This window comes from Cupressus sempervirens, chromosome 3 (genome assembly GCF_028749045.1).
Source record: "Cupressus sempervirens isolate cs-2001-9-10 chromosome 3, ASM2874904v1, whole genome shotgun sequence".
Taxonomy (NCBI): Eukaryota; Viridiplantae; Streptophyta; class Pinopsida; order Cupressales; family Cupressaceae; genus Cupressus; species Cupressus sempervirens.
In genome coordinates this window covers 441,981,523-441,999,698 of record NC_143120.1, presented here as the reverse complement: position 1 = coordinate 441,999,698, position 18,176 = coordinate 441,981,523, and the positions used below count along the sequence as shown (strand labels likewise).

At 35.4% G+C, this 18,176-nt stretch overlaps 1 protein-coding gene across 5 annotated transcripts; it reads right to left on the bottom strand.

Annotated features, from left to right (window-relative positions):
- Window positions 1–745: 745 nt before the first annotated feature.
- Window positions 746–17,566, bottom strand: LOC149566963 (ureide permease 1-like). 5 transcript variants are annotated; one of them, XR_016362320.1, is made up of 8 exons: window positions 16,945–17,566; window positions 13,166–13,304; window positions 12,261–12,435; window positions 2,461–2,516; window positions 2,221–2,342; window positions 1,618–1,992; window positions 1,207–1,484; window positions 746–1,064 (listed from the first exon to the last, which is right to left on the bottom strand). XR_016362320.1 is itself a non-coding variant. In XM_089820172.1 (8 exons), exons 1-7 carry the CDS (start codon window positions 17,179–17,181, stop codon window positions 1,326–1,328), a joined length of 1,263 nt encoding a protein of 420 aa, XP_089676298.1. In that variant the 5' UTR covers window positions 17,182–17,566; the 3' UTR covers window positions 746–1,064; window positions 1,298–1,325. The 5 variants fall into 5 exon arrangements, 4 of the variants coding, with proteins under 4 accessions (XP_089676298.1, XP_089676300.1, XP_089676299.1 ...); XM_089820172.1 differs by having other exon boundaries at window positions 1,298–1,484; XM_089820174.1 differs by having other exon boundaries at window positions 1,298–1,484; window positions 2,467–2,516.
- Window positions 17,567–18,176: the final 610 nt, after the last annotated feature.

Genomic DNA, 18,176 nt, shown 5'->3' with positions numbered 1-18,176 from the left:
AGTGAAAGAATACATATATCTTGAGGTTGACTTCCACTATAAACTTGATTGGAAGACTTGTATAACAAAGATAATATATGGAGGTTAGAAGTCATCGTAGCTACTTGAAAACAAGTTCAAGAAAGCCAAATTGTGGGATTAGAAAACCAGCAAAGCCCTTTTTGGCATACTAGTCACATCAATTGTCCTTGATTATTGTGAAGTGTGGGAAAGTAACATATCAAACTATAGTTAGAGACAATTAGAAAGAATCCAAAAACATCTAATCATAAGAAATATCAAAGTTACAACTGAAATTCCTTACGAAATTATTTTGATTAAAGCAAACAATTTTAATTGGCAAGCATCAACAATAACTCTGTCAGTAAGTTATTTAAAAAAGGTTGAAAACATGGATAACCATTGGTAACCCAAAATGATCGTGTAGGACACTATATTATAAGAAGAAACCATGAATGAAGCAAAACAACAAATGGATAAACACTTATCAGTTGATACCCTCACTACTTTGCCATCAAGGTGAATAAATATGCATTACTCTAATATGCATAATCTTGTGTAGACTTGAACATACACTAATGTGGTGGTTGCTATTACCCCATGTCCGCATTCAGCGCCTTATAGATAATTGTTGCTTAAATTTAAACAACCAAAATATTTTCATGAAACTTTTAAATTAAGAAATAAGAATAGATTATAATTTTTTCCTACTATAATAATCTCAAAATGCTCATAGAAAAAAATAAGATCTAAAAATAAGCAACAATTTGCTTATTGCAAAATCAACTGGGTTACCATATTTTTTCCACTTATTTTTATTTACCTAAATTTTGTCAACTAAATTTTATTACAACATATATATTACACAAATTTCTATTTGAAATTTGAAATCGTACTTAAAATTAAGTTCAAATTTTGTTTTGATTTTGATGAGCCGCTGGTAACCAAAATAAGCTCAACAGTCTGTTTTGCAGACTCTGAAAGATATGATGTCAGATGTTTTAGTGATTATGAAGCTGTGTTCGGTGCAATTCCGGTATTAATAAATCATAAAGAGCAAATCGCTGCATACAGTGGAACATTTTATGTTAGAAACTCGGACAATCAAGATTATCAAAGCAATTCAACGAAAGCGGTAAGAATGCCCTCTTGTAAAACTGAGAATTAATTTCAATTATGTAACAGCAAAGAAAAATGTAGTTTTACATCGTTATTAAGGGCAATTTCCTGACGATATTGTGTACAGTACTTTTCTTGTTAACACTTTTTAGGTCTGAAATTATGTTATCGCAATTACATGAAATTGTCCCATTCATTGTTTAGATTCAGCTGGTTTTTCTTGTTCCGGAGGAAGCCATAAGAACGCCCACGGCTACAACGAACATGAATAACATTCCGCCCAGCAACAAATATGTTTTTCGAGATGAACGGCGATATTCTTTGAAAAGCAAAATTCCCCAAAATGTACTGACAAGGGGTAATGCCTGAAGAAATAGCGAAACAAATTTGTCACACGTTAGGAAACTCATGAATCTTTAGGGTATTTGAAGCAAACTAATTGAGACCGTGATTATGTTTTAACATTATATGTTGAATGGTGTTTTTTTTATAAATCACCTGGACAGAATCTGCAGCTGCATAACCTGCTGCTTGACCCCCCATGAACTGAAAACCATTGCCAAACCCACATAAAAAGCCTGCTAGCAGAGCCCAATGACGACCATGCCAATCTGATAAATAGGCAGTGAAGGAGGATTTGGGTAATCCTAGTATCGGTCGATAAAGGAATATGATGTTTAGAATGATTGCAACTACAAAGCAACAGATTGAAAAATAGAAGAACGCTGTATAAACAACCAAGTGAGGCACTCCAGGTTTCAACGTGTGCCACTGATCATTTGTTGCCAAGTTGAATGCGGGTGAAAAAAGTGAGAAGCAAATGCCTGAAAAGAATACGATCCCAAGCCCAAAATATGTATTTGCGCCCATAACCTGTGCATGTGAGTCCAGGAATAGTAAGAGCGTACTGCTTATAATTGTTATCTTTTCAGAATATCATTTCATCAATTGGTTAAACCCCGCTGTATACAGCATATTGTTGATTTTATTTCATATGACTTGATAAGTATTGATAATTACTCACGGAATGTCACAAGATGAAGAGTTTGAAAAGACAATGGTGCAATTTATGAAACATTGAAATCAGTGAAAATAAATAACCTTGATGGATCTTCGCTTCTCAACTTCTTTCAGGAACTCTGCACTTCCGGCTTTGGTACTGTTCGACTTGACTGAATTGTCCTGATGGACACTTCTTCCTCTTTCCTCATCAACCATGTTATCTGTCCATTGATTGATACAAAAAATAAGGTCATACTTGGAAGGATATATATGCTTTTTCTGATTAAATGTCTGCAACAATCTAAATTTGCAAAAGTCCTGAATGTAAAATTAAAATACCATTACGTTGATTCCCCAGGCTCCCATCTTGGGTTACAACTTCTGTTCCTGTATACCTAAATAAGTAAATGGAATAGTTGGATCAGCTTATAAACATCTTCCTGTGCTCCCAATGCACAAATGCAATTATAGAAATCGTGAATCTTTTCTGTTTTTATTCCTTGCCTCAATACTACTTCTACTTATGTGTATTGACCAACTAATAACTTAAGGTAATGGAGAGAAGAATATATTGTACAAGATTTGTTCTTTAATATCCATTTCTAGCAATTTTGCTTAAGTATAAAATTTAAATAGGACTAATTTGGTCAAGGAGGGCAGGTCATCATATACAACCAAACGAATGGAGTCAGATAATCAGAAAACAAATAATCCTAAATATTATGCAATTGTCAACTCATGAATGCATGGGATTGGGGACAGATAAATATGCAGTGAGATCTGAAATAGGAAACACCACCTACGACCTAAGCAGCAGCAACAGATAAAATTCTGGAGTAGCAATTGCATAAGAAATGCTCAAAAAGTTAAAAAATCCTGGCATGCCACAATGCCATCCACAGAATCTGCTATAGAACCCTTTAATTCCAGGCCTTAAAACTATGAAAAGAGTCACCAAGTCAAACACTATGCTCCTATACCATAACCATCAACTTAAACATCCTCCCAAACCAACTTTGTGAAGTATATACAAAATAATAATGCTCCTGACTTCATGGGATGGCCTCCACACAAAGTTGTTGACCCATCAAATGCAGTAGAAAGACCATCAATAAAGATCTGAATGGCTTTGTCCACAATGCCATCTCAATCACTAGTTCCAAGACCCCAACCAAAATGGTATCCATCTTTGGCTGAGGCAAGATAAGTGGCTTTTACTGTAGAAGTCGATGTCTCATATTTTGGATCAACATCATGTAACACCCCGCTTGGGAACCCAAAGTGGTCAATACCAGGGTAACCTATTGTAAGTTATGTAACAAGTGATAACATAGTAATTAAAATATCTTGTCTAACCCTTTTCCTTGAAATACATTTAAAAAGATAAGTTAGAGATGTGCCTCGCACTGCCTTGAATGCTTGTATATGCTAAGGATGAGAATGGGATGATACTTAGTGAGAGATATGACTGGATTTCTTTGTCTTCATGAGAGGGTATTTTGGTTCTGCATGTGTCACGTTGAGGGTTCGGGGTCCAAATTGACCAGTCCAGGGTAACTCAATTAGCTTGACCATGTGATGACACTCCCTAGTATGTAGCTTGAGTCGTCCCCATAGATCTTGTATTTGCCTCTGGTGGTGTATTTATTAGTGGTGTGTTTATTGTTGATGATTTACTTACATTGATGACAATTGGTGTACTGTTGGTTATTGTTCTTTTGACATGTGTCTTTTGACTTGATGTGGATATCTTTCATTGACTTTATTTCTTGATTTTTGATTCTTGATTTATACTTGGTATCTGTATGTTGACTTTGGTATTTGGTGTTGGTATTGGTTGAGTGTCTTTTCAATTTTGATTATCTTTTCTTCTTTAGTAGTTTGTATACTCTTGAGATAGGTTTGGCTATTAGGATTCCTTGCCTAAGATTGTTTAATGGATTGATTTTCCGTATGCAGATCATTCATTATCTTCCCTGAATGGTGGGAGTGAGAGCCTAACTAGGTGACCATGCGGTCAGGAAGTAGTGACTTCTTACTATTTGGATGCCCCTTGGATTGGCAGATGTTGGATGCTCATTGATGCAGTTGTACCATTATCATTCTTAATCTTATCTTGGAGGCTTCTATTCATTTGATTTATATATGTTATCATGTATCTTGTATTTCAATATACTTGTATCTATTCTTGCATACCCTGCGACATGTGCAGTGGATGTTGTTCATTAGATGTATTTCATTGTAGCAGTTGTATTTATACATTTCCTTCTGAGATGATGTATCTATTATTTCTTTATGATCGTGAACATTGTACCTGACATTTAAACTAATTAATATAAACTTCTTAAATGTGAAGGAACCCTTGAGCAATGAAATCTGTATTGTATTTGCATATGTGTGGTTGTTGTGTATGTTTATATTACTTCCGCATTGTTACTTTGATATTGTTTAAATTTTTAAAAAAAACAGTTCAGTAAACGTTGTAACATGTTAGGCATATTTCTCTTGGGTTCCTGAGTGGGATGTTGCACATCATCCGGCATGGAGTAATTACCACTTAAATCTCTCCCCTCTGAAGCCTTAATTAATGCAGTGTCACCTGATGCAACCTTATTTATCTGCTGAAAGACCCTTAAAATCACAACTAAAGGACCCTGAAATTGGGAACTAGGTGTTTCCTCATCTTCAGCATCAAGTCTCTGGAAACCTATTTCGAAATGGCCAAAATCTTGGACCTAGCTACGAATTTGAAAACAAGACAATCAGTATAAGTAAATACTCCTTACAACATACATATGCTCCCAAAACTTGCAAGATCCATGCATTTTTCAGGAACGAAGTAAAGGGAAGCACTATAATGACATCTATGGGACTTTGGTCCTTAAAACCCTCAAAACCATCATCATGCAACAGACCATGGACTATTAGCACAAACATGATGGATGAATGAATATCCTCCTGAACCAAATCTTAGAAATAAAGATGAAGGGGAAGGCATGCACAAAAATCCACTTGTTTATCTAATGCACTAGAAATCTGATCAGTGATAAAATTTAGTTCTTATCAAATGAGACCTGCCCCCAATGCAACCACCTACAATCCCTTAAGCTTGGAGAGTTTAAAGGCGAATTTGAAGGCTAATATGGACAAACTTCTCTGCTAACAAAAAGAAAATGTAATGATTTTTTGCAAGGAATCCAACCAACGATATCTCTGGAAGAGATGCAAAAATATTTATAAAGATGCATCATGGAAGATTTCATTTGTGGAATTCAAGGGATGTTTTAACAAAGGAATAGTGAGGTGCATATTAAATGAGGAGAAGTAGAAATCACAGTGAATGTAAATTGCAGCAATAAGTAGATATATAGAGTAAGTATTAAAGGTCTGCTACAACCATGGATTACGTAATGCCAAAGAAGGTGAGTTTCAGTGCAAGCATAGTCACACAAGAGCACACGTAAACATATCTCTGCCAGCTTATTTCAGACTGTAATAACCTTAAAAAATTGAGAATTACATTATTATTCCATTAGATAAATTGCAGTGGTTAAGGACTTTGTTGTGGGAAGAAGTGGCACTGCAGGTTGAATGGACAAGTAAGAAAGAAAAGGCTAGAGAATGAAAGGTAGGGATGCATATTGCAGAAATTAAACAGAAAGGAGACCCTTAATGCAGAAATTTGTATCTGGTCACTGTTAGTGTTAGTATTGAAAAAAAAATGAAGGCATTCAAGCCCCCAAGGGTGTTGCTATCAAGAAATGCTTGCTTACATATTCTGCAATACAATTCCATTTGTTACCGCCCAATCATCATTTAAATATTTACATATATTGATAGTCTACATATCATGGTAGTTAGCACAAGAAGGATTCTTTGGGTAGCAATTTAGTATTACTATATACATTACATGACTAAATTCAACTTGCATCTGCTACCCAGGTTGTATGTTAGCACACAATTTTGAACATTTTTCCTGTGACAATTGAAATAGTTAAGGCTTTAGTATATAGCAACATTTACTATCTTCAGCTGAAATCTGCATTGACCCGAATTGTAAAACAATCTAGACCAAAATTTTCTAAGCAAGGTTTTAATTCTTTCCATAATTTTTGGTCTAGTTTGACAGAGTCAGTATGATTTTGTTTGAAAGATTCTGTAAATAACAGAGTTTTACATTTTTTTATTTCATTGACCATGTCTTGTTTGACAATAGCTATGATCATATAGACATGGCAATATATTTAGGTTCACGATTAGAAACGTGGGGATTTGATTATTTGTATAACTAACTTCACCTTCATAAGCCACAGTGGAGCCCAGGAACGGCTTTGGGATATTAAATTGCAATTGTGGAAGTCTCTATTAGTCTATATATACCAAGCCAATCAAACCTAGCCCTCTTCAAACATACAGTTTTACAATTTTATGCAATTGGTGGTTTTGGGGGGGGAATGCATCGTTATTTAATATGACTTTTTTGGTATTTCGTTGCATAATTTTTAGTTTATTTATAAATATTCTTATTCTATAAGTAGCAGTTTATAAAAAATCTATCAATAGAATCTGTGCTGGTTCACAAGAATTTAGTTTTCATGCGTACATATTATCTACTTGACATTTGTTATATCTAAGTGATGGTCATAAGGATGAAGCACCAAGACTTCCTAAGAAGCCAACTGCCACAATATTATTCCAACTTAAATGTGTTTGACTAGAGAATTTTGTTTTTGATACATTTGCAAGTATGATGATCGACTAAGATTCTTCAAGCTTGAATTATTTTTTCTAATACATGAATATGATTGATTGAGCAGTATCTATACTTGTCATATCTAAGTGATTTGTTTCCCAATGCATCTAGAGTAAACTTGATCTATGAAAAAAATGCCCTGATTAAACATGCGTTAACACAATTCCTTCAGTTAGACCAAGGAGGGGAAGAAGAGTTTTGAGGAGATAAAATAGGCCATTGTAGCAGCCTTGGCACTCATAAATCCAGACTACAGTAAGGATTTTACTTTGTATGCATTTGGCAGTGCTGAAACAATTTCAACCATGCTGGTCCAGCAGAACCAAGAAGGTAAAGAGCAGCCCATAGCTTTTTTTGGCCACATTTTACAAGACTGAGCTAGGTTATTCATTTGTTAAAAAACATGTACACACTATAGTTAGAAGTTTGAAGAAGTTGAGATATATGCTGTTGAATAGCAAGACTCATTTGTTGGTTGCTCACCAGCACCCCACTGTTAAGGATTTTTTACTGAGTAAGGATAAAAGTGATAAAAGGGCTCAGTGGATAACAAAAGTGATAGAATATGATGTTGATATTAAGATCACAAAGTTGGTTAGAGGAAAAGGCTTGTGTGAACAACTCTAAAAGTGTGCAGGACAGCAAGGAGGAAGAAAATCAGGTCCTAATACTAAATGATACAGATCAGGTTCTTGAAGCAGCACCTTCTGCAGGTTAGATCCAAGAAATGTTTCATTACCTCAAGACTGGCAAGTGTCCCCAAGGCCTTGAAGATTCAAAATGAAGGTACTACAGGTTGCAAGCTATTCCTTATGTCGGTTACCTGTGTGCACCAGCAAGATGGGATTGGCACCATATAAAAAATCTAAAGTGGTTCATAGAAGAAATAAGCACATAAAGGAGGGAAACACAGAGCATCATAGAAGAAATACTATTTATATAGCAGTTGGTTACCCATGTGACCCGACAAGATGGGATTGGCACCCTTTAAACAATCTCAAGCGATTCATAAAGAAGGGAAACAAAGAGCACTATAGAAGAAATACCATCTCTATAGCAGTTGGTTACCCATGTGCACCAGCAAGATGGGATTGGCACCATATGAACAATCCCAAGCAGTTCATAAAAACTCATCAAAGTTTGGAGGGAATGGAGCATTAAGGACTATGAATGGTGCTCAAGTATTTATCTTCCTATGTTAGTGTTGGAGCATTTATCATCAAGAGGTAGAGAGTAGATGATTTTAGTATTAAGCGCTAAGGATCGAAGTTTGAAAGTTCAGATCTGAAGTAGATTCGGCAGTCCAAAATAGGATTCAGATTTTGGACTCAGCCAAAAACTCAGTTAAAACTTGGCAAAAAAACATAGTTTTACAAAACAAGACTGAAGTTAATGTATTTAGAGAATAAATAAGTCTAATTTGATTATCAACTAGTCATAATTGAAACATTACACATCAATATTAGAATTTTCAATTTTCATAATTCATACTCAATAATTAGTTGTGGTTTCGGTGAGGAGACCCTAATGGGTTTATGGGGCAGTAGTGAGAAGTTGCACAGGGTGTTAGATGTGAGAAAAATCCAATGGTAGAGGCGATGCAAAGGAACATTTATGAGCTGGAAGTGGGAGTTCTAAGAAAAAATTGGATGATTGAAAATGCGCAAGTTTGAGACAAAAAGAATGAGTTTTTATGTTTTTAAGCTTCTAGTCACACCCAGGTGGACCCAAGAGTCCTCCAAAACTCGCTAGTCCTATGCCAAAACTCTCTGAGTCCTTTCTCAAAACTCTCATGAGTATGTGGGCAGACTTACTGGATGAGTCCATGGTGAATCAACTCAGACACCTATTAGATTCGCAAGTCCCACAAGTTTTGGCAGGAGAGAGCTACTGATGAGTGCCAAGAATTACTAATCAGAATAGGAGGATTTGTGTAGAGAAGATGCTGTGTGCATAGGTTGGAAAGAGCTTTATACACTGCTACTGGAAGACCCATGCAGTGGATGGAACATTTGACGTGTGGGAAAAATGTTAGGTCCAATATTGTGTATGTTTTTTTTCATTTATTTTTTTGTATTGGAGAAGATTTGAACTCAGCATCATTTAGGTGCTTACAATATTTGTATGGTATAATGGTAAAATGTAATTGGTTCATAAGTTACATTACAATGTGCTAACTTGGGTAGGGTTATGCAACAGTAATAATATCAGTGCATTTTGATGCACAAGCCTAACACAAGGAAGAAAAGGGATAGGAGGTACTAGTGAGAAAAAAGGTGCAAGGGTGGCATGTATCACTTGCAAATACATCCTCATATGTGAGCATCCCTATGAATGTAGATGCTCATTCAAAAGGGTTACAGACATTAGGAGGGCATCCTCTTGTGTGAACGTCCCTATTAATCTAAAAGCTCAATCAAACACATCATGGACATTAGCATAGGTTGTAGAGTGGAAGCTTGGGTAGCAGCAAGAGTGGCATAGCTACTTCCTCAGTTGTCATTGTGGCCCAAATTTTATTGTGTGTATTGTGTTATGGATAGTTGGCTCTTGGCTGCCTTAACTCATAAATAAGCTACATAATTAATGTTATAATCATATATATGTATTTAGTTTCCAGTTTAGATTCGGATTCAAGATTTGGGTTTGAAATTCATTCAAAAAAACTTGAGGTGAGTTTGAATTCATTTTGGTCTTGTCCATACAAAAATATATGTATTTTTTATAAAATAAATATGTATATATATGCAGCAACAAATAAGTTCATACACCACTATGCTAATAGCATAGTTGCATAGGTACTCATACCCACACCTGTGGGACACATACCTAGTACTGGTACCAGTACATGTACCCAATTGCCGAGAACTCCGTGGAGAACATCATAGCTAAGGACCTTGATTAACATTTATGGTTTTTGTTTCTGTTTTTTGTTTGCATATCAGTTTGTTGTTTATCAAGCTTATTTCAATATGTAATCACTAATCATTTTGAATATTTGATACAATGATTGTATGACATTTCAATTTGTGTACTTAATCTTCAAAGTTAATGTTTGACAGTAAATTTTATTACTGTTCTTGTTTTGAAAACTCAATATCATTATACTTTTCTATTTCTCTATAAGATATTAAATTATGCATAAAAAAATTGACAGAATTGATGGAACCTAAAATGTAATCTCCATTACTGAACATGATAATTGAAACATGAGGTTTGGAAGTTACAGAAACAAACCCTTTAGAAAGTTGTACTTCATTATTTGTTTCATATCAATGCTGCCTTTAAGAAAGACATGCCCATACAGCCACAGATTGAAAATGATAAGGATTTGAATTTGAAGGCTTCCCCAAGATGGACAGGCAAAGATGTAACAAATGTAAGTCAAAAAGGACATTCGAACATTAATATTCTGAAGAAGTATTTTATATCTACTTGTATGGAGAAATAAGGGCTTAAATATGACTTGTAATATAAATTCAATTATTTTATTTTAATGATAAAATAAAGTCTTTTGTTTATTTTCTAATGGCATGGAGATTTAAACTGCAAATGAATCGTCCTTTGTAATTAATTTTTGGAATTTTGTATACAATTTAAATGTCGGATAAGTGGGCATGGTCATTTAGCATTTTAAATTCGATCATCACAGATATTGTCAAATATTAAATTGTTTCCGTATCTGTGTCTAGTTTGTCTCCCTACCAAAGGAGTTAAAGCTCAATCTGAACTAATTTAAGATTGCATAATATTTGGTCTGTCGCATCTTGATTATTTAATTGGTGGCAGTATAAGTGCATAAGAGCTTTATAAAGTTGTACGTGAAAATTCACTGAAGTTGACTCTATTACCTGGATGAGCAGAGGCACTAGTCTTTCTATTATTGATGTCAAAAAATCTATATATTCCTTCTATAAACATTAGATCCATTATTAAAACCTTATCGAAAACATTCAATTATTTCAAGTACTCAGCATTTAGTTTCAGTTTCATTGAGTTCAAGGACTTTGGTAGATGGAGAACTCCAAAGCTTAAATTCGCTTTAGAAAAGCTCTAAACCAAGTGATCCAGTTTGAGAAGGTCTACCTCCCTAGGCGTAGCGGAGCTTGAAGCGCAGGGGAGTCGAGAAGTATTCCTGTTCGTTGGCCATAACTGATTGCGAAATCCTATCGGAGAAGTGGCAGGCTCTTGGATTTCCAATCTGTGGTTTTGGGAACCGACAGGACTCAAAGTACCCGTGCCTCCTATTTTGAAAAAATAACCGGACCCGTACTCATACCTAAAGTGCCTCTGAAGTGTTTTCCTCAAGTGTTGAGGTCTCTTATGGAACAATTTTTTTTATACTTATATTAGTTTTTTACCTTCAAATGAATGGAATCCTAACAAGTTCACTACTACGTACCCCAGGGACGTGTCCCCGCCCGAAAAGCCAAGGTTTCTGAGATGGCGACATTCCTAGGATGGGGGGACGGGTATGGGATATCCCCCCACTGTCCCCAATTAGGCAAAAAATGCAAGGGACGTTCCCAATACTTGGGGACTTCTAGGAGGAAAAAAGGGGATGTCCAAAAGTCCCCTAAGTGTAATAGGGACAGCTGGCCGTCCTCTTTTTTGCGAAGCTTTAAAAAAAATAAAAACAAAAAACAAAAATGTGTCTGTCCCTACTTGGTCGTCCAATGGGCTCCGCCCCTCCAAATGCCCTAAAAGGTTAAAAAGACCATATTATGGTTGTTTTGTCATTTGTTTGGTTTTGCCTGTGAAGTTGGAGCATGTTGCAACTGGCTGGGTTTTTCATTTTGCAAGAAGAGTAGGTGATTTTTTTTGCTTCCAAGAGCTTGAGCAGTAGTCTGCTTCATTTTTCTATATTATGTTTTCTATGTTGAACTTGAACATGATGATGAAACTTTATGGCAGACCTCTAGCCTTCGGGCATATTTAGATTTCCACATTTTTATGATATTGTTCACTGCTAAATTTATATTTAAATATTTTTGTTCACATATCGATATGCATATTGACAATCAAGTACTGGAATCGGTTATTATATCCTAGATGGCATTCAAATGGTGTATGTTACTGTTCTATAATGTTTAGGCTTGTAAAAATTTTGTGCTTAGTGTCATATGAATGACATGTATATATACAAATTTCAGTGTATATTTTTAATTTCCTTATATATATGGCCGTCTCCATTTGCCGTCCCCCCGTCCCCAAAATCGCCAAAAAAATTGCCGTCTTGGAAACCAGTCCCACTGACCCCGCCATCCCCATCCCGAGAACTCGGGGGAACATAGGTTCACCGCATTGCATGATAAAAACAAACAGTGGCAATATGAAGTTCACAAGTGAAGGATTAGTAGAAGCATAAATTAAAACAAATGCGTACTTAATCCTCTCAACAGATGCAGTAGATGAGGCTGCTAGCTTCTTTTCATTATCAGCTGAGTTTGAGGCATGAACAGCAGAGCCCAAGCAAACTGCAATCAAGAAGCACCCTACTCCAGGGAAGAGAATATCGGCTCTGTTGATACGATCATCTAAAAAATAGTTCATTGTTGTACCTGTGGCAACAAGTAAAAATATGAGGTAAAAGTTTGAAATAAAATAGCAGAGTTATATATCCTATTTCAAAGCACAATAAATACATTTCAAATTGTAAGTGATCCAAAACAAAAATCAGATAATAAAATGGATTAAACCTCTTACAGTAGTAAAAATTAATTTTGATGGCACGTCAAAAGGGAATCCAGGGGCACCTGGGGCATGATTTGTGGTGAGAGATTCTAAGGACAGGTTTCTTCTAGGTAGTTCTCAGGTGCTAGGTATGATTGCTGAACACCATGTGCAATGGATAGCACTTCTGGTAAGATTAGAATCCTATGTGAGAGCGGAATATGAAGAACTAAAAATAGAGGGAGGCACCCAGATTGTAGTTAGTGAGGTCAACTAAGGCTTCTTACCCAGCTAGCATCTCAAGTAAAAAATCGGAAGAAATTCTCTTATGGAAGGAGAAATAAAAACTTGCAAAATATCTTATTGATTTGCGTGAGTATTCCTGAAAAAAAGAGTTGCTTCTATGTTTGAGATTAAGCAGTCCCTAGGGAAACATTACAAGATATAGTAAAAGCAAAAGTGAGAAGTGATGACAGAGCATGCCCAGACAGGCATATGATCAGCTGCTTTTTTTGTATATAATAAATAAGACTTCTTGGCGGACTCTTAAATCAAGTTGCTACAGTAAAATGCAGGAAACAAAATTCAAGAACAGAGCATAAGATGTGACAGTTTTACCAACTACTACAGTTATGCTTGAAGAGACCACCTCTGTCACAGAAAGACCAACAAATGCCCAAGCGTATTGTGTAGCCAAATTTCCAAGGCTCAATACTAATCCACCAATCATTGCAAACCCTACAGAGGGACCATTATCCTGCATAATGCTGAAAGATATCAGAGTGGTCATAGCAGGCTTTTTGAATTTCGTATTGTGTCTACCTATCAGTATACTTTATGAAACTAATAGGAAGCAGAAAAGAAATAAAGATGTGCTTTTGCATGCATCCAAGAAGATAACCCAAACAGACTGAATCGGCAATCTCAATAATTACACATTTTAAAATGCTTGAAGTTATTTGCATAAAAGACATCAAGGTATCTAAGTTCAACATATATAAAAACTAGAAATCGCACCTTAGGGTGCAATGGGTACACCGAAAGATATTAAAGGTTGATTAGAAAATAAATATTTCATTTAGAAAGTAGTCATGGTCCATTGCTATAAATCATAATCTTAAAGTTGCCTCGCACTCTCTCACATCTCTCACATTGGTATTAAAGTTAATCACAAAATATAGTAAGCTACAGTTGTTAATATTGCCTGTTTAATTTGACTTCAACAAAGAGAATTGTTGACGATGATGTGGTTGTGGTAGCCAATATATCATGGCATGAGAATGAAGCCGCACAGGGAAAATCTCATTGGGAATGAAAAATATGGTACAGTTAATTCGGAAATTAGTGAAGAAGAGTGTAAAAAGGAACAAAGGTCATACGTATGCCACCACGGAAAATGTCACCAAATTTGTTGTCGAGCCAGTGGTGGTATGGGATAGACTAGATATTAAGATATTAATTTTTATTGTAAATGTGAACCATAATATGATGTTGCCTGGAAAATTTGGGAAAAATTGTAATTGCTGAAATAATTAGAAAAGAAAGAGTAAAAAGGAAAACATAGCATTCTTGTACCTGGAAGACATAGATGAGAAATAGTAGCGACAAACTGAAAGAGATGGATTATGCATGCAATCAATGATAAGATAAAAGTAATCTCTACAATCTTGGAAGAAACTAACCTTTTTTAAATATTTCAAAACGGTAAGCTTTCATTCTTACCACATCCCCATGAGAAATATTGTGAGAAAAGAGAGCAGAGGCCAGTCTGCAACATCTGTGAAATGTGTGAGACTAATGTTGTTGTAGACAACAGAAGTGCGGTCTCCGAAGACTGTGAAAGCTCTTTCAATGAAGAAAACGACAGTCAATGGAGGGTACTTTGCAGGACAGTGTTTCATCTCCTCTAATGTTTTCTCTGCACCAAGTTTTTATCTGATTGAATTTTATTTCTCTATGTTTTGCATCTAGTTGGCAACCCAAGCACTAATTTCTTCCTTCCATTCTCCAGCTGAATATTTTCCAAAACATTGCTCATGACACCCTCTATCTGTGCTTCTAATTCTCTCTAATATCATGCAACATTCCTTGAATGTGGAAGAGATGGGAGGTGATGACAGATCTCTAAGATAATCCTTCCACTTTCCTCATATTATGCCGCTTTAAACCCCAACAATTAAAATAATAATAAATGAAAGATTGCACTATCACTGAAAATAGGGAGTTGAGGATAATGGGTCTCCACCATCGCTGACTTAAAGGAGTGTAAGATAATGGTGATAATGCTAAAACTTTAAAGCGTTCTCTCTCTCTGCAGCTGACTAGGCGAATGGATAAATATCAACGGTCCAAACTTCTGCAATCGTCTTGCATTTCTTTTAATAAGATATTGACCGTTGATTGGTAAAGTGAGTTTTGTTTCTCAAGTATAGGTGCGCCTTCGGCGTAATAAATAGGTAATGTAATTGTAATGAAATTTGAACAGGAATAGAGAGATTGTTTCATGCTAAATGCATTTTACAAAGTTTCTTTTGATGACTATAAAACATTGTCAAGCAACTCTGTCTGTATATTTCGAAAGGATGAAGAGAATCCAGAGATTTTGACGTCTTGACAAGAAGAGAGCATTAGGAAAACTAGGCAATGACTTGCCTCTGCTCACTTTCCTCAAGAAGGAAGTCAAACTTGTCAGCATTTCCATTTAGAATGATTGGAGTGACCATGATCATAAGAGACTTTAATGTTAATTTCTCAACCATTTAATGCATCTAACTAGTTTATTTTTTAATCTGGGTGAGATTTTTTTAATTGATATTAAAGATGAAAAAAATCAATCTAGCACACACATTCTGTTGCGATCGTATATACCATCTACACTCCCAAAGGAAAGAAAGGATTTGATGAAAATAAAAACCGGCATCCCTGTCCTTGATTAGCAAGCTTTCACCCTTTATCTAATATTTACAGAAGCTTTTCTCAAAACACGTCAATTTATTTTTAGTGTTAAGACCATCCGAGACTCCGTATAAACAATTTTAAGTACCTTGTATTAGATTACTCTGCAAATTTTTATTTACTTCTCTTCTCGTTGAGAAAATTATTGCCTGTCGCAGACCTAGATTAAATGTGTTCGGTCAGATGATTATATATTAATTCGATGTCAACTTCGTGTTCTTCCAATATTAGATGAGAATGGGCTAATTTCACGTGTTTCATACCATGCAATTTCAATTGAAGTGATAAACTTCAACAATTTCAATGTAATTGAACATAAGTTAGATTTAGTTTAGAATAAAAGTTTTGAAGGTAATTTGCTAATAATTTACGGGAAATTCAATGTTCTACAAAAAGATTTTGGATTGATTTAGCTTTGTTTTCTGCTTAACCAAGTACACTAAAGATAAAAATTGATGTTTTGAAGCTTAGTTTTTCACGTATTGTACGGCAAAACTGACTTTGCGGACCATTCAAACATACATAATTTTCAACAATGCTTGGTGAATCTGTATCTTGGTTCAAGCGTATACTTTTCATTGTGTAAAATAATTTTTAATTTCAATTCTTTAATTATTCTGTAATTGAATTTACTAACTAATCATTTAATAAAAACTATATTTTATATTCTTCTATGTATTTAATTAAAACTTGACCTGGGATCGTCTCTACTGTCAAAATTTATGAAAAAACTTTATTAATCGATCATACAGCCACGCGCTTGAGAATCGGTCCTATTTGAAGAAGCCTATTGGATCTATTTTGTGACCCTGGGCTTATAGCCCTTCATTTAGTTCACCTTCTGTTATTCCTAAAGTAGAGCTTAGTTTCTCCTTTAAAAATTGGCATTTTGTTTAATTCTCTTTGATGTTGCAAGCTTTTCTGATTTATGTTGCTGTTTATACGCCCCACACCCCACATTCCGCATATAGGTTTTAAGCTAATTCACTCTATAATTCATTCTAATTATACCGGTAGAGTCGATATAGATTAATAGGATCACATCCCCATGTAGATTGTTACAGTAATGCATAGATCCAGAAACCCATATGAACCCATATTTGATATAATTCAATAGCTTGAACTTCGTATGTTCAGTCATCAATACCCAACTGAGCTCGTGGTTCACGTTTTGCACTCAAAAAGTTGGTTCAAAAAGCATATGTACGAGAAATTTTATATAATTTTAGAGATTCATTACTCATGCGCAGTGATATGGAAAAGGTAAACTTGAGCTAGACCGGACATGCTTAACCAATAAGTCGGTCCAGTGAAACATGAAAACACTTGCAAATTCTCAAGAAGCAACCAATTTACAATCTCAAACTCCGATTGTGTGGTTACATTCAAGGGCACGTACATAAAACAGTATTTATAATGAAACAGAGCAGTAATAATATTACCTGGCTGAGCTGAGCAAAGAAATTGGGCTTGTCGTGAGTACTGCTGCCAATTTGGCCAAATGTTAAGGCAATGATAACAGCTGCAAGCAGATTGGTGATTGAATAATCAAGATACGTATGCTGGGGAAGACGACCTCGTCTCTCCAGAAGAGTCATAACAGCAGGCCATGTACCCAAGAAGCAGAGGGCAGCCAGCATGAGCGCTATTGCTCCTCCCTTGTCCTCCACCACATACATCCTTTCTTTCTTATGCAATCAACTTCCCCAATTGAATTGTGCTCACTCCTGAGCACTGGATTTGAGGACTTTTTCCTACTCAATGATCAAAGATTCAATTTTTTTTCCGTTTTATCAGCAGCAATGTGAAATCTTGAAAATTTAGTGTCAATGGCTGAGCTGTACTTGAGGGTTTGCTTTTGATTTCAATAAGAAATCTGAGAGATCCAGTGGGTGTGCTAACTCCACCCAATCATATCAGATGCAGTAAACATTGAACAATTGACCGGTCATTTTTGTTCATTGGATCTTCCAATGAAAAACTCGCCATTTGACTTTGAACAGAGGTTCGAAATGAATGGGAATCTCCAGAATCATTGTTTCGAATCGTGTATTAAAAGAATCTCATATAAAATAAAAATTGACGAATCAGTTGAATGCTGATTAATTCTGCCAGTGCAGTTTCCTGGGGACTCCTGCATGAGCATTGACTATTTCGCATAGTGGGGACAATAAGGATATTTAGCCGATGACGAGTTGTTCAATTAAAAAAAAATATTTTTATTTATAGAAAAATAAATGAAGAAAAAAATTTAGCCGATGAATGAGTTGTTTAAATTTTTAAAAATTCCCTTTATTAATAGAAAAATAAATGAAACAAAATATTTAGCCGATCAGTGAGTTGTAAAATTTCCTTTATTAATAGAAAACAAAATGAAACGAAATATTTATTGAAAAAGCCAACAAGGTATGTCTGAAACTCCACAAATGTGGGGCTTCCGAATTTTCCACAAAGTTAGATTACAGTGATTGATTGAAATATAAAGTCATGGAGATTTTTGGTTAGAAAAGTATGTTTGTGGATGGTAGAGGAGAGAAAGGAACAATGAGTGATTGAAATATAAAGTCACGCAGATTTTTGCCTAGAAAAGTATGTTGATGAGGAGAGAAAGGAAAGGAAAGGAATTTTATAGACTATAATTCTAGGAACCCTATCTTTAGGTGTCAACTTGGAG

Coding starts and splice junctions, on each gene's coding strand:
- LOC149566963 (XM_089820172.1), bottom strand. CDS start 17,181: ATGTATGTGGTGGAGGACAAGGGAGGAGCAATAGCGCTCATGCTGGCT. Junction 2,517..12,260: donor GCATCTGTTGAGAGGATTAA/GTACGCATTTGT, acceptor TTACTTATTTAG/GTATACAGGAACAGAAGTTG. Junction 1,485..1,617: donor CAGCTGCAGATTCTGTCCAG/GTGATTTATAAA, acceptor CTATTTCTTCAG/GCATTACCCCTTGTCAGTAC.